The sequence below is a fragment of the Meles meles genome, chromosome 12 (assembly GCF_922984935.1).
Source record: "Meles meles chromosome 12, mMelMel3.1 paternal haplotype, whole genome shotgun sequence".
Taxonomy (NCBI): domain Eukaryota; kingdom Metazoa; phylum Chordata; class Mammalia; order Carnivora; family Mustelidae; genus Meles; species Meles meles.
The window spans coordinates 60,408,514-60,424,815 of NC_060077.1; the positions used below are offsets into that span (position 1 = coordinate 60,408,514).

Consider the following 16,302-nt stretch of genomic DNA (forward strand, 5'->3'; position numbering starts at 1 on the left):
AGCCATCAAAGATGGTGTGTGTGTGTGTGTGTGTGTGTGTGTGTACACAGTCAGTGTACTCAAGAATGGGTGCGTGTGAGCTCAGATGGAATCAGTGAGTCAGGCCCAGAGAAACATGACCGATCTCTGTACAAGTCCATTTGCCAAAACAGGAGAGACTTTGGATGGCCCTTAGCCAGAGAGCTGCAGGAGACATCCTTCCACTTCCTCCTCTCATCCCCTTGGCCAGTCCACCACCCCACGGACCTCTCTGCCTGATGACCACAGTCAGGTCTTCACAGAGCAGAGCAGTTTTCACATGTGTGAACTGCAGGTCTGTTACACAGCTCTCCCCCAGAATCAGGGGGGTGGGTGGTTGAACCAGAGCCTCTCTCTGCTGGGAGAGAGAGCCTCACTGGGTGACACCCCTCTCTCCTCTGTTGGCCGGCCGGCACAGCCCTATGAGCTCAGACTCTATCTCCCCACCTGCTCCCGGGCCTCTGTGGCTCTTCTTGCAGGAAACAATGTGAGCAAAGCAGGGAGGAGTTGGGAGGAAGACAAAGGGGGCTGGGGGTACTATCTAGGGCAGAGGGGTAAAGGGAAGGAAAATCGCCCAATGAGGAGAGTGGGGGACCAGAGGTCCCCTAGTTCTTCCCTGGAGGGAAGAAGCCCAACCTTCATAGGGAGTTTAAAGTCTCTGAGGGCTCAGGGGTTGGTAAGTGCTCCAGGCTCAAGGGAACGTTTCTCTCTCAGCTAGTTTTGCTAACTGGTGAGGAGTCAGGGCCGCTGAACAGGGCTCTAGATGCCGTCTCCCATTTTTATGGTTCCCAGGGCTGGGTTCCTTCCCCCAGAGCCTCCTCCCCCATCCCTCCCAGCACTGAGAAGGCTCCTGCCTCCCAGGCTGTGGGAAGCCATGTGGGGAGGAGGCCCTCCTGGTGTGCCCCCAGCCCTTCTCCGACACAGCAACCATTTGTGCTGCATGTCAGCTCACAAAGGCTGCATGATTCTGTTGCTATGTTCTATGCTTATAAAGAGCAGATGGGCACTTTGGGGGGCTCGCTTTAACACAGGACCACATCTACTCAAAGACAACCCCTCCTTTTGGGTACAAAGGGGGCTCTGGCATCTCCTGAGGGTCTGCTCTGGTGAAGCCCCTCACACACACCACCTCCTGTAACCCTCACACGGCACCTGAGAAATGACCGCCAACATCCTCATTTCCCAAATGAGGACACTGAGGCTCAGAGGTAGATGCCTGCCTGGGAAGGAGCGCGGAGCTCCTTCTCACACTGAAGGCCTCTGGGAGAGTTGCCAAAGCGCAGCTGCCAAAGCAAACAAGAAAGAACCCAGGGGGCTTAAGGAGGAAGCACTGGGCCCGCCGGCGTGGCAGGAGCCCATCCTTATCTAAGGTCAGTGGACGTTTAGCCCTAGAAGTCTTTTCAGGAATTGAGGAAAGAGCCAGAGTAGAGGGATACAGAGGATGATTTCCAGCGGAGGGGAAAAAACCTTGGTCCTGGAGAATTTAAATAGGCAAATGGTGGGGCAGACTCCAAGGAAATGCCTTTGAAAAGGTGGGCTGCACAAAAACAAAACAAAACAAAACAAAACAAAAAGATGGGACAGCACAAAGGCTTCAGGGCCCTGGGCAGAGCACAAGCCTGCTGGCCCCGGGGCCCAGTGCTAGGGGGGCTGCTAGCAACCTCTTCTGCAACATCTGAGCCCTAACATACATAATGGTGATTTGCCAGCACAAACATCCGGCCAAAAAGGGGAGGGGTGCAACCCTATCTTCTTCTTTGGCTTTATTTTCTTACACTCAAAGGGAAAGAAACTGCTGGGAAAACTCTATGCCCTCCAAGTACCACATGTTTCCTGTGGCAGCTGCCAGAGGGGAAGGGACTCGGGTGCAAAGACCTTGACTGCTCTAGGGATCATGCTTTTAAACCTCACGCCGTTCACAGGTTTGCAAAGTGGGTCTCCTAACAGCAATCTCCTTGCCCTGCACTTGCTGATACTTCTACACACTTGAGCGGCCTCCCCTTCACCATTCCAAGCTGTGACCGGGGTTCCCCAGGCAACCCAGGCCCCTACTCTGTCCTCACAGGCTCAGAAGCTGGGGTTCACCCTGGAGATCTAAGCTTCTGGCAAACTCAGTTCTGGTTCCATTTGTGGCTCTCTGGGGACTGGACCCCTCACTCCTCGGGGACTCACGAGTGGATCTTGCCCCGTGGGAAGGGCTGACAGGAGATGAAAGAGGAAGCAGAGGAGGGGGCTACGGGGGAGTGGAGGGGAGAAATGTGGGAATGAGGTGGGATTCCAGGAGGTCCAAAGCAAATCCAAACACAGGATGCCCAGTGGAATTCAAATTTCAAATAAATAATATTTTTTTACTATAAGCATCTCCCCAGTATTGTATGGAACATATCGCATACGATATTTGGGACATACTTACACACGCACAAAATGCATCCATTGTTTATCAGAAATTCCAGTTTAACTGGGCACCCTGTATTTTATCTGACAACCAGACCCTTAGATCCTCCCAAGTCCCCTGTCCCATCTCACACCCTGCCACCATGCACATTTCCTAAAAGCTGTATTTTCATTCCGTTATTCTCAGGTCAAGGACCTGCCAGCATCTCCCACTGCCTCCATCCCAGAAGGATCCTCATCGGAATAGTCAGCCCTCCCCAGCACAGCCCCTCCCTCACGGCTGGCGCCCCCTGACCCCTTCTCCCCAAAGCCTCCTGCAGCGTCCTCAGCCACTGTCCTTCCCCTCTTCTCCTCCCGATCCCGGCCCGTTCTCTGGTCCCTCTGGGGCACTCCCTCCCCTTCTGCACGGCTGTGTACATCCACCTGCCTTTCTCTCTGCTCCATTACTTGGTGCCTTGCAGACTTCAGTGCTGCGCAGTAGGCATGATTGTCATCTAAGCTCAGACCTGAGGCTTCCTGAGGGCAGGACCAGTTTGCTCTTCCTGACTCCTCAGCAATGTGGCTCTGGTGGCCTGAGGGAGTGGTGGGGGAAGGAGGGTTCAGTGGATGGTAGGAGGGGGTCGAAGAGCGGGGTAGACAGAGAAGGGTGGCAGGGGCAGGACAGAGAGGTGGACAGAGAAGATCAAGGGGCAGGCAGGATGGGAGGGGGGGTCTCAGCAGGGCAGACCCCTCCCCCCCAAGGATCATGCTCCACATCCATCCACCAGGGCCTCTAGGATGGCCAGAGGAGGGGATGCTGGGAGAATGGGCTCGGCTCGATGCCCCCACCACCCTGGCCCAAAGTGACTCCTTCCCCTTCTCCGTGGGTGGAAACTGGGCCTTGTGGAGGGCGGGGGTACCTGTCTCTTGGACTGGGATGGGGGCGATGGAGAGCGGGTTGGGGGCAGGGGTGGGCAGGGAAAGCCAAGAAGCGGAAAGAAAAGCAGCAGAGAGAAAAGAGATGGAGCTGGAGACTGGGGGCTGGGCCTTGGGGAGCACCTGGGGAGGTGGGGGCGATGTGAAGGAGGAGGTTAAAAGCAGTCGGACACCGGTAAATTGGTGCGAGCACCGCCCTGTCCTGGGTGAAGCTAGTTGGTTTGTTATCTTTACCCACCAAAGCATTTACTTTGGTTAGTCGCCCGATCCACAAACACTTTCGAGGAGATGACATTACCGAAAGGGAGGAACATCTGCATCAGCTCAGCGTCCCCAAACTCCTGGGGCAGATGGTAGATGAACAGGTTACAGCCCTCGGGCCCTGCGGGGGGGGGGGGGGGGGGGCGGGAGGAGGGATGGCGGGGTGGGGGAAAGAGAGAGACAGAGGAGAGGTGAGCGAATTAGGCAGCGGCAGCAGGGAGGGGGACAAGGTTGGGGGGGGTCTCATCCAAGATCCAAGGACAGCCACAGAGGAGTGGGGACTGCTGAGCCCCAGTCCGAGCTCTGGTCCCCGCCCTGCCCCTGGGCAAGTCACTGAACCTCTCTGTGCCTCAGTCACCTTTGCTGCGAAATGCATCTGTAACAGGGGGCCTGGCAACTCGCTCCAGGGGCGGAGCTGAAGAGTGAAGGGGGTCAGCGTGCCAAGGTCCTACCAGCCAGGGAGAGGAGGCGCTAAGGAGAGGCTCAGGGGAGGAAGACCTGAGAGGGTCTGCCTGCTGCCCAGCCAGCCCAGCCCCTGCTCTGGAATCACCCTGGGGCAGCCATGCCAGTGGCCCCGTGAGAGGCTTCACCTCACCTCCAGCTCTGACTTTGGGGCCACCTTCCTCCACAACCCGCAGCCATCTGGTGCCCCATGGTCCCACCTTCCCCTGCCCCAAACCTCACACTCAGCCCCCATCCCCAGTGCAGAAATCAAGACTTATCTTGTCTCTTCCAGCAGGCTAGGTGCACAGTGGGGACTTCACGGCATGGCCCAGTATTCAGCCAGGGCTCCCACATGGAGATCCCCATTCCATGACAAGGAGAACAACCCCACCACTTCTGCACAAACTACTGGCCAGGCTCCTCTAAGCACTTGAGCTGTATGTTAAGGCACTTAATCTTCCTGCAGCCCTTGGAGGCAAGTGCTATTGTCACTCCCACTCCACAGATGAGGAAACGGAGGCCCAGAGAGGTTAGGTCACCTGCCAAACATCACACAGCTGGGGGTGGGTGGAGCCGGACCTCATCTGGCTAGTCTGGGCTTTCCTCTCTCTGCCTATCATAGATCTCCACGCCCCAGAAACACTGAACACTGATGAGGCCTTTGGGTTTCTGAAATTTCTAGGCTGCTAAAGTTTTACATTTTTCTTTTTAAGTAACCAACATGCCCAGTTTTCATTTTGAAACAGAACTCTCTCCAAGACGATTCGTCTATTTCGTGCCATTTTAAACAGAGTATGCTGCTTATTTTTAACCCTTTAAGACTGGTTGTTCCAATGACTGTTCCCAGCCAGCATGCAAAGGAGTCAGCTGCGTTTGTCAGAGGTGTCTCAGAACCAAGGTTCTGACCAGAGGCTGGTAGGAACTGAGCGTGAGCTTGGAAAGTGAAGGTGGTAAGGCCCCGACGTGGACAGCGATGTGATGTTCATGGCCAGAACTGTGTGCGGCTTCTCTGGGACACGTGAGGCTGCAGGTAACCCAGTTCGGAGCAAGTCTCTGGACCCTCACTCTCTCCTTGGTCCCTACAAAGACTCCTCTGACCACAAAAGCTACCCTTTGAGCATCTGACCTCCTGAGTCCTAGGTCCCTGCCCTGCACCGTCTGCCCACCCCTTCCTGCCCTCAGCCTCTCCTCCCCCACCCCATGGTCTCCCAGGCAACTACCAGCTGACGGCGCATTCAGAACCAGAATCGGCGCAAGTGCAAGTGTCCTGGGGCCCCTGCTCCTGAATCCCCCAAGCGTTGGTGGCCCGCCCCTTACCCCATCTCCAGCCATGCCAGGTTCTCACTGGTTCACACTCTGTGGATGGATCGCTGGATGGTCCCTGGCTCAGTGTGAGTCCCCTTAGAGTAGGAATCAGCTCAAAGGCCTGATCTAAGCCACACCTTTTCCAGGACTCCCCCCTAGATTGTCTCTATTTGCTCTCTCTCTTCCGGTGTTCCCTAAGTCTACAATTTGTGGTCTGAGTCTCTTTCTTCTTTAGGTCTGGAAGCTTTTCCTTCCAGCCAAATTGGAAGATTTAGGGACAGGGACATTAGCCTTCTCCTGTCCTTCTGTACCTCCCCTAGCTCTGCCTTCTTTCTTCCTTCCATTCCTTTCTTCAGGTCTTCCCTCAATGCTCCCTACCCCATGCAGCCACCTGCTTTGAACTTGGGACTTCATACAGGGGGAGGTAACCGTGATAGAAAGGACCAACCACTGGCACGGCTGGAAAAACACAGCTTTCCTTCTCACCTATGCCTCAGGGAACGCTGTCGACATGGTTTTGGGCTGCCTCCAGCCCACGCCAGGCTATCTGCCCACCCTGTCTCATCCCCAAGGCCAAGCTCACCTCCTCCTTTGCAACACCCATGCTTTTACTTCTGGTCTCCCTACCTTGAATGTTTGTCTCCCCAACTCTATGTGCTAAAGACTTCACTCATCCTCCGAGGCCCCCGAAGCCTCCTCTGATGACCCTGTCCCAGCACCCTGAGCCCACCCTGTGTGAAGCTTGGTTCTGTACCATCTGGGTCCACGATTCTCCCCACCCCCATGCCCTGCTCTCCCATGGTGCCTCACCCAGGGCATCAGTCAGAACGTGGACAGCAGTAGGAGATCCCGCAGCTGAGACCAGGCTGGGAGGGGACTGGTCTGGGGAGCAGGGCACAGGGCAGCGGGTGGGTGGGGCAACTGAAGGCACTCAGAGACGGAAGGAAGGTCGGAGAAGTTCAGAGCAAGGTGCCTGCGGCGGAGCAGACGGAGGGGCTCACTCTGTGTACGGCTCGGGGCTAGTCTGTGTGGTGGTCAGAGCAGCACTGACCTACATCTGTGTGCGTGCAGCAGGGCTTAGAGACCCCTGGGGCCATGGGCCAGAGTGACGCAGGGCGCTGACGGCAGGCTGAGGGTGCGGCAGCCTAAGGCCAGTGAGGTGACAAAGCTACTAGTGCCTGTGGGCACAGCGCTCTGTCCTGGGCCTGGGCCCCACGAGGACTCCTGCCCCCACCATGGCCCCCACCCTGCATGCATCTGATCGGACTGACATGCACTGAAGAGCTGGACCAAGGCCGGGAGAGGGAGGGCAAACAGGCTGGAGGGCCACAGCCCAAGAGGGGAGCCTCCGGTGGAGACCAGGTGGAGACGAAGCTGCTGGACCACCTCCCCACCTCACCTGACCAGTAAGGGGCCCAGACCCTATGGGTCCCTGTAGAGTGGCTCTCCCGGGCACCAAGAGATGACAACACAGATCTCAGGAGCTGCCTGATGTTTGTAAACTGGGGTGATGGGCGTCATGGGCAACTTTAGAGGGATGACAGTTTGGTGAAGGAAGGGCTGTGCGCATTGTGAGAAATCCAGAAGAAACTGCTAGAGTTCCGGTCAGACGTGGGCTCCTCTGAGCTCCCTGCTATCCTCATTTTACAGGTGAGAATGTCAGGGGTCAGAGAGGAGGAGGTGGCCAAGCTGGGAGTCAGACACAGATGGATTTGTTTCAAAGCCCAGGCTCTCAGCCATCTGCAGTCCGTGTGGGGCCTGTATGACCAATGGGTTTGGGCTAGCAAACCCACAGGGTCCTTTCCGGAATGGATCTACACCCCCGGCTCTGGGACAGCCTGCTGCAGGGATTATGACCTGGTGATCCGGAGACACTGCACTCCCCTGGCCAAGTGGGCTCCTGGGGCAGACAGAGGAGCCTCACTGCGGGGTGAGCTTTCCTGTGGGGTGGGCAAGGGAAGACCTTGTTGGTTTCCTGCCCCTCACACTGATATCTCTGTGAGCAGGCCCGTGGAATCCCCGAGTGTGGGCTTATTTCTCCAGCCTCCTGTGGGGTTTCTAGGCTCTGGAATGGGAGGGCACTGAAGGTCTCTATTAGATCCCAGCCCCCCAAACCCCACTGGCCTTGCCTGGCCTGCCCTGGGCCCTGGGCATACCAGAGCCTCTGGATGAGACTTTCTACGAGGCTCTTCTCCCACTAGGCTGCACTGAGTCTCCCCCACTCCATCAGCTGCCCGTGGAGTCCCTGGGAGCTCCAGCTGTCTCTCTCGGTCACCCAGAGGATACAAGTTCTCCTGTCCGTGATGAACAGGTCTCCCTACTCCTGCTCCATTTCGGACATTCCTACGTCCTCCCTTCCTCTCCACTGGCCAAACCCTGCCCAGTAGGGGAAGGGAATTCTTCCACCCCACCTCCTCCAGGTTCTCCCTTCCCAACCCCCATCACTTCGGTTTATAGAACTGCCCTCGAGAAGCCCACCTCCGCACTTGGACTGGAGAATGCCACGTTCTGCAATCCTGCTGTCTTCCCTCGCCCTCCTCAACACACACAAACACGGTCACATTTCGAAAGACACGCCCCAGCCAAAGGCCCAAGTGAGAAGCCTCTTTGGGGACAGCAGGGGGTGGGGAGGAAGCCCCAGCTCAAAGACTCACCTTCTCTCTGTTGCTGGGGGATCATTGGAGGTGGCTGAGGAAAGGCCTGGCTTATCTGACCATAGGCAGCAGGGTAGGCGGCTGCTGGAGGGCCAAAGAGAAGAGGCAAGAGGGAGAAACGGCGACAGTGACATGGAGAGACAGAGTGAGAGGCGTGAAGAAAGAGAGAAACTTCAGTGTTGAGCAGTAAAAGCAGACCAGCCAAAAAGGGCATTTTAGCTTAGCAACCTAAAATAAAGCCAGCTGAGGGGGTGTGTGTGTGTGTGTGTGAGTGAGTGTGAGTGTGAGTGGGTGTGCACGCGCACACATGCGCTCCCAGGGTTGGGGAAGGCAAGTTTATTCTGAAACAATGGACAACCCACAGGCATAGGTAATCCACAGTAATGGATCATCAGAAACACTGGCCTGCCTGGACCAGATCACCCCACCAGCTGGGATGCCCATTCTCCGAGCCGCAGCTGACTCGGGCACGCAGGGTCCACCCACTCTGATGGCACCCGTGTGGGAGGGTTAGGTGCCACCTGAGGTATGAGCTTGGCCTCTGGGGTCCTGCCAGGGGCTGGTCCCCAGGGATAGAGCACTGAGTTGGACAAACCTAGTGCTTTCTGCCTTCAACTGGGAAGGGTCAGAGGCAGGACAGGAATGGCCAGAGCCTTCCTCCACCTGGCCTGGCCCCCACAGGTGCGTGGATCCGAGGTCAGAGATCAGGGGTCCCAGCAGGTGAGACAGAACTTCCTCTGACCTCCAGATGTGAGAGGCCAGCTTCACCAGAACCCCCACGTTGCCCTCAGGGGAGATCTTTCTGTCTCTTTCTGACCTGGCCAGGCAGCAGGAGACTGGCAGCAGGAATGATTGTGGTGCGTGTGAGAGAGACAGAGAATCATGACTTCCTACAGTGGCTCACCGCCTTCCCACTCAGTGACCTAAGGCTATTTACTTGCCGCAAGGCTATCTCTCTCAGTTCTCCTTTTTTCTACCTCTGGTTGCCGTTGCCTGTATGTGACCGTGGGGTGGGGGGGTGTCGCTCCTTCCCTCACTCCCAGGCATCTACCCTTCCCAGTCCAGTGATGTGAACTCCAGCTGCACCCCCAGAGCTGCCTTGTGATTTGAGGCCGGGGACACACCGGCCTCGGCAGCACCACAGCGGGAGGAAAATCTGGCCTCCGAGATGCATAGCTCCCCAGCAAGGTCAGGACTCCGACCTGGCTCCCCTTCTCTGAGGGTACCCACCCTCACAGGTAAACCCTGCCTGAACACAAGGGGGAGCCGTCGAGAGGGAAGGGGTCTTCTCCCAGGAAAGCCCTCCCTCCTCCTCCCCCTCTCCCCCCAGCTGGGCCCAGGCAAGGGAAGGGGACCCTGGTGCGCGGGCATGAGGACTGGGGCCGAGAGGGTACTAACGACCTGCGTACTGCTGCACTCCAGCGTAGGCCTGCTGCAGGGGATCCGCGGCGGTGGGGCTCTGCGCTGCAGGGGAGCCAAGGTAGCAGAAGTCAGCCATGCCCGCCGGACCAGCCTCTCCCCCACCATGCCCACAAGATGAGGCTGTGGCCGCAAGGCTCTTCCCAGCCACTGTGGCGTGGCTCCCACCCTGATTGGGGACTGGGGAACGCAGGGGGTGGACAGCTCACTCAGAAGACTGACCGGATCCTAGAGAAGGGCTGAGGGACAGTGAGTGAGGGGGCTAGAGGCTATAGGAGGGTGGGCTCCTCCGCACTTGTCCCCAGCACAAATCGGGGACAGATTCCCACCTGGGTAAAATAAAGGGCATGTGAGGCTTCATCCCGCCACTCCATCCTCCTGGGCCACCCATTCCTGCTCAAACCCAGGCACCTCTCCATTAGGCTCCTGGAGTTCATGGAGGGCTTGCACTCTGAGGTTGCTCCTGGGACACCCTCTGCAGGGAGTAACCACAAAAATAAGGTCTCCCCCGTGGGCTGGGAAAGGGGTGGTGCCCACCGAAGCTAAAATACCAGGGGACCAAGGACCTTCCTCCCACGTGACGTCATGAGTCTGGGATGTCTACTACCCAGTGTGAGAAGAGGAGCCTTAGGCTGATAATCTGGCAAATAACTTGGAGAAGCCGGGCTGGGGAGAAGGCTTGGCTTGTTTCTGTTGCCTCTGTTGTGCCTACAGTTGCCGTGGGGGAAAGCTAGTGTGGGCACAACCCTTGGTGACTAAGGGCCCTGATGACTGATGAGGTAGGGGGCTGGCCCTGGAGGCCCAGGGAGGCAAGTGGGGACACATCCAGCCTCAGTCTGTTCGAGGCAGACTAGATAACAGAGTGAGGCAGGAAGAAAATCATCTGGGCTTCTCTGTCTGGCAACTCAGACCAGCCAAGCTAACTAGTTAATGCTAGGCTTTGGGGCCCACAGAGCAGGAAGAATTCCCAAACTTCCATTCTGAGCCCTTGTCCGAAAACCTCTCAGGGACATTCCAGTAGAACAATAGCTCCCGAGCTTCAGGGGAACCCAGGGAAGACCCTGGGGTGATAGTCCTTGGACACAGCATGGAAGCTGGGCCCAGGGGGGCACTGCGCAGAGTGGGGAGCTGAAGATGGGGAAGGACGCAGGTCCCTTCCTGCCTGGGGTTGTCTCAGGACAAAACCCTCACAGCAGAGACTGGAGCCAGGAGCTCCCAGTTGTGACAGTGACAGTACTGGTGTGGGGCCAGTGCTTGCTGGGGCTGGCCTTCTCTTCCCTCCTGCTCCCTCTGCCTGACCCCTCTACCAGCCCCAGCTCTCTAGACAGCCATGTCTAGGTTTGTCCCCTCAGTCTTCCCAGCTGCTCAAACACAACGTGTCTTTATGCAAATGAGAAAAAGGTGTCCCTTCCTCTGGCCAGTTTGGTGACCAAGGCAAAATCTAACCTGCACCACTTCCATGGCCATTGCTCCCAGAAGAGTGCTGGGACCATAGCAAGTGCTCGGCAAGTATGGTGACCTAAGGAGTGAGCCGGCCTCAGTAGTTGTGAGAGCCGCCCTTCAGGGCTGTTACATGGCAGGAGAGGCCACACTGTGGGCGCCGAATATGCTCTCCATGAGCGAGAGAAGAGAACAGAGAAGCTACCCGGGGCTAGGAAGCGGAGAAAAGCATTTCAGAGACCCCTCTCCACTTCTTTGCTTAATGACCTCATTAGTAACTGCCAAAGAGTGAACACTTTGAAGGATCTCGCTCATTACAGTGGCTCCAAACTCTGCATTTAAAGATGGTAAATTAATTTTTTTAATGTACTACTTCTCTCCTTTCCTTCCCTCCATCCCTCCCTCCTGTTCTGGCAGGGAATTGTTTATGGGATGTGGCAGATTGTTACAAATGGGGGAGAGGAACATTTCCAAATTCCATGAGGGAAACAGCTCACAGATGCTGGAGGGGGTGGGGAAGAAACAGGTTTGTCAAAATCCAGATGGGCTTGCAGGCAGGGAGGAGGGAGGGTGGGAGGAATGAAACCACCCAGATGTGCTGGGGAATGGATCTCCCAGCTCATGAGCCTGAGTGGGGAGGAGCCCAAGAACCTGAGATTGGTGGGGTCTTTCCTGCCTCTGGCTTCCCATGCCCCTCCCCGCCTCCCTGGCCGGCCTGGAGTCTTCATCCTCCAACAACACCTCAGATACTTCGGTCCTGCCACTTCACTCTGGGCTTCTCTGGCCTCTTGTCTAGGCAACGGGGGTCAGATCAGATCTAACCCTCAGATCTGAGGGATCTGAGCACTGAGATCAGATCAGAGACAACTCCAAGGCCAAAGTCAGGAAATTCGCCTCTATTTCTGGCTAGCATAGTGACCTTGCACTCGGCTGCTGGTGGAACTTTCATCGTCTATGCATGTCTGGGCCTCACTCCAGACACTGAAATCAGAATCTCTGGGCTTCTTTGATTTCACAAAGTCACCCAGAAGTTACTGATGAGCTACCAAGGGAGAAAGCACTACTTTGCCCCCCAAAACTGACTTCCTCTGTCCTGGTTTGGCCAACCTCCTTGCCAGCCCCTCCCCCGGCCAGGCAGGCCCTTTGGTCTCTGCACCTCCAGGGCAGCCCCTTCCACAGAAGTGTGTTCCTTGTTCATCCTCACCTCTCTAATGCCTACGCATCTGTTAAAGTAGATCTGGGCCTCCTCCTTGAGAATCTCTCTCAGGCTTCTTCAGCCTACAGAACTCTCCCTTCATTTGAATCCTTTACCATCTCAAGGCAGAGAACTTTTACTCTTGACACTCTGTTCTGCCTTATTGTCTCATTATGCTCTCCACGTATGCTGTATTCCTGGCTGACTTTGACCTCTAGGGGATAGGCCCCTGTCCTGTTCTCCTTCTGGGGCCCCCTTTCCTCTGGCACAGATGACTGGGCACTTATAAGTCCTGATGGGGACTGTAACCTGACCATCTGCCCTCCGGGAAGGAGGACAGCATCTTCATGTCTCATATTGCCCCTTGCCAGTCTACTCTAGGGCTGTAGGCCCAGCTTTCCTGCTCTCCTGTCAGCCCACCTTCAAAACTAGACAGCTGCTTCAAATCAGCTGGGCACTCTCACCACAACAGAAATGCTAAGTTTGAGAGGAGCAAAGTCAATCAGGAGCAGGTCTTGTGGATCTTGTGCGCTATAATTTATGCCGGAAGCACTGGGGTGCTAGCCAAGGTTCTGATTCCCTGTCCAGCGTGCTGACCATGGTTGTGTACAGATCCAGGGACCCAAGGGGTACGTAGAGGCCAAATGGCGTTTATATGTCTTTGCTAACTTCTTATTAGAACTTTTTCTTCCTTAACACTAAAAATATTAGCATCTATCTCCTCACTTCCTATGGGTCAAATTCACTCTCAGTTAATTTGCAGTTACTAGCCTCTCAACCTGGTTGTACAACTGTATCTATTCTCTTCTCTGTCCTGACAGAGTTCCAATGAGATTCTTTCTCACCCAGACTGGCACCTCTCCAAGAAGGAGAATTTGTTCTCTTCTTCCCAGTCAGGGGCTCCCTGAAGGAGGGCAGGAGGCTAGCTCTCTCTGATCACATTTGGGGTTCAACCAAGGAAGAGACAAAAGGTAGGAGCCACGTATTCCCTGTTACACCACCAAGGGCAGAGATGGAATGGAAAAGGAATGTGCTGCATGGGAAAGGAAGGGATATGCTTACCTGGGTAGGGGTGGATGCCGTTAGCAAACACAGCTTCCGCAGCAGGTTGCCCGTTGGCCTGTGGGGGGAGGCCGGTGAAGCCATTCACCCCAATGGGGGACGGGATGCTAGGCACAGCTGGTGCAGTGATGCCCGGAGGGGTGCTGCCACCTGGTTCCAGAGGTGGAGAGGGGTGGAGGAGGAGGGGAGGCAAGCGGAACCAAGGTGAGGAAGGCCAACCCATGGAGCTCCACCTGTTGGCTCCAAGGGCCTGGGAATAGACCTAGACTTTACCTACCAACTCAGACCTATCTGTGAATCATGCCTTGGGTTATTTCCCTGCATGGTAATACCACTCATCCCAACTGTATCCATCCTTCAAGGCAGAGTCCAACTCCAGCCTAGCCCATAAAGACTTCTGTGACCAGTGACTACAACATGATCTTGGACGTGCAGCACATAAACTATTCTCAGTGTCCTTGAATTTGGTCACACTTAATTTTCCTTTCATCTTTTTCAGTGGTTGTTGCTCACCTCCAGTTAAGTCAGGATGGGTTGGTCATTGTATAGCCAGTAAGGGACTTCTAAGTTGATGGCTCTGCTCTCTTGTCTGCATTATAAAAGGGGCTGATCTACCTCCCCACCAAGGAGTTTTACTACTCTGGTGGATGAGGTCTTAATTCTGATGCTCCAGGTTGAGAATCACTGAATGGAATACTAACCAAGATCCAGCTAAGACACCGCCTTGTGGGGCGCCTGGGTGGCTCAGGTGGTAAACCTCTGTCTTTGGCTCAAATGTCATTATCCCGGGGTCCTGGGATCAAGCCCCACATTGGGCTCCCTTCTCAGTGAGAAGCCTTCTTGTCCCTCTCCCTTTACCCCTCCCCCAAGCTCAGGCTCTTTCTGACTTGCTCCCTGTCTCTCAAAAAATAAAATCTTTAAGAAATTTTTTTTAATAAACAAATTTTAAAAAAAGAACAAGACTTTCCAAGCCCCCTGTCCTTTAATAACTTCTGAGGTCCCCTCTTGCTTATTGTGCAGTTGCCCTGAGAAAAGCCAATGAGTCTAAGTTGGGTTAAAGAAAAATGAAAAAATGGGGCTCTTTCTGTGGTTAGGCCTGGAACCTCGCAAGGTCACAGAATGGGCAGGACTCTTTACCCCTCAGAACTCCAAGGGAGGTGTTTTCATGTGAATTTCTTTCTAGAGATCTATAAAAGAGACCAAGATGTACTGCTTCCTGACATGGCTCCATCGCAGGAGTGAAACTGTCACTACCCTAAAATCATGTCGGACAGCATGCGGCCCACATCCCATCTTCCCCTAGATGCCCAGGGATTAGAACATCCCCAAGAAAAAGTTCCAGAGGATGAGGCCTGCTCAGGCCCCTGCATGTGTGCTCTTGCCATAGAAAGCTCCCCTGGTTGGCAAATCTGGCCGATCAGTAGGTCCCACCCTGAGCCCAGCTGCCTCCCAGCCCGGCCAGGCACTGGGTCCATCCCCACCCGCTCACCTGAGGTTGGGGTCATGGGTGCGGCCGCCAGGCCATTCATGTTGAGGGCCGCCATCTGCTGCATCTGGGCGGCGGCGAAGGCAGCCATGGGGTTCAGGTAGCCGCCCTGCGCGACTGACGCCATTAGTGCTGCCTGCTGCTGCATCAGCTGGGGCAGAGGAAGTGGAAAAAATATCATGCGCTTCCAGGGGGGGCAGCCCTCCCCACCAGGCGGGCTCAGTGCCCTGGGGATCAGCCTCCAGGGGGGCTCTGAACCCCAGGGAGCTCCGCTCTATCTCCCCACCCCACCCTGCCTGAGAGAACCATATTCATAAGTCATGGCAGGGCCTCAGGGACTTGAAAGTTGTAGGGGGGAGTAGACTGGTTCCACGGGTGCTGCTCAGGCCTGTCAAAGGGCTGTCATCTGTGGAGACGTGACGGCCAAAGTTCTAGAGATATGGTAGATGAGTCTGTGGAACTAACTTGGCGTGGATTTGTTGAAAATGGTCCTCACCTGGAGTCTGCGGCCGAAGCAACAGGAGGATCATGACCAGAACTCTAGGTACTCCCAGTGTTCTCAGAAAGGTGAGTGGGGACTGGGTAGTCTGTGGACATGGCCAAGTTTGGACACTGCTGAGGAAGTGAAGTGAGCTGACCTCTTTAGAACAGGAAACCTGGCCTACCTCCGTGCCACTCATGTGGGGCTGTGGTTACAAGTTTGGGGAGGGGGGCGTCGGGGGCAGCTCGGGGGAGATGAGGACAGAGGTGGCTCCAGTGTGGAAGGAAGAAGTGGATGGCCAGCAGCATGAGGCAGGGTCCGGGGGGACCTCAGGGGAAGTGCAGCTGTGGAACACACCTGCCCAGAGGCCTGAGGAGCCCCTTCGGTGAGTGAGGGCAGGAGTAGAGGGGTGACAAGCAAACACCTGAGCCTCCTTCACTGCTTCAGAGAGATGCCTCCTAGGGTCAGAGTTCATGAGTGCTGAGGTAACCCCCCTTGCTGCCGGAGGTCTTCTCTCTAGCTGCTCCCCTGCAGAGCCGGACAGCAACCCCCTCCTCCTGGCAGCCACCCAGCGTCAGCCTAGCCTTGTCTTAGCCTCCTCTGGCCTCTGCTCTGGGTTCATTCCTCAGCACTCCTCTTTGCCCCAGGACAGCAGAATATTCTGGGCCAGGAGCAGGGCTCCCCTCAATGCTGTTAGCTGTCCTTGCTCTTTGGGGCTCTGAGCAAAGCGAGCTAGAGAACAGCTGCCTCCCACCCCCGCCCCACTGCGCCCCCACTTACTGCCTGTGCGTAGGCGCCGTAGGCCCCGAATGGGATGGCCATGGGGTTGAACATGCCCATCTGGCCAGCCATCTGCTGCATCCGCCGCATTGTGCGCTCCTTGTCCGTGTCGGCAAACTTGACCACCAGACTGGACGAGGCTCCCTGCAGCCATTAATGTGCGTGAGGCCCCCTTGCCCCAGCTGCCTCCTCTCCCAACTGTCCTTGCCCTCAGCCTGGACCCACCCGATCGTCTCCAGGGGGCATGGGGGGAGAGGGTAACGGAAGGCTCGCTCCTGAGCTTGCACTGGCCTCCCCCGCCCCCGTTTGGGATCTTAACCCCACCGCGGGCGGTTTTTATCTAGGGGCGGTCCAGTTCCTTAACATCTCTGGGCCTCGGAGTCGTTGTCTGAGAAATGGGTATACTGATAATGCCTTCCTGCCTCTTGGGAAGGCTGTGAGCGCCTCA

General features: G+C 56.0%; 1 protein-coding gene across 50 annotated transcripts in view; it reads right to left on the minus strand.

The window, feature by feature from the left end:
* Nucleotides 1–16,302, minus strand: part of CELF4 (CUGBP Elav-like family member 4) — a 287,707-nt gene that overhangs the window by 11,706 nt on the left and 259,699 nt on the right. For 9 of the 50 annotated variants that reach the window (XM_046025039.1, XM_046025040.1, XM_046025036.1 and 6 more), the window contains exons 6-11: nucleotides 15,855–15,998; nucleotides 14,597–14,744; nucleotides 13,108–13,257; nucleotides 9,390–9,455; nucleotides 7,992–8,075; nucleotides 3,626–3,709 (exon numbers count right to left, since the gene is read on the minus strand). In XM_046025039.1, coding sequence (XP_045880995.1) covers nucleotides 3,626–3,709; nucleotides 7,992–8,075; nucleotides 9,390–9,455; nucleotides 13,108–13,257; nucleotides 14,597–14,744; nucleotides 15,855–15,998 — 676 coding nt within the window. Of the gene's footprint in view, nucleotides 1–2,839; nucleotides 2,985–3,625; nucleotides 3,710–7,991; nucleotides 8,076–9,389; nucleotides 9,456–13,107; nucleotides 13,258–14,596; nucleotides 14,745–15,854; nucleotides 15,999–16,302 lie in introns of all 50 variants that reach the window. The other 41 variants (XM_046025031.1, XM_046025030.1, XM_046025023.1 and 38 more) reach the window with 12 other exon arrangements.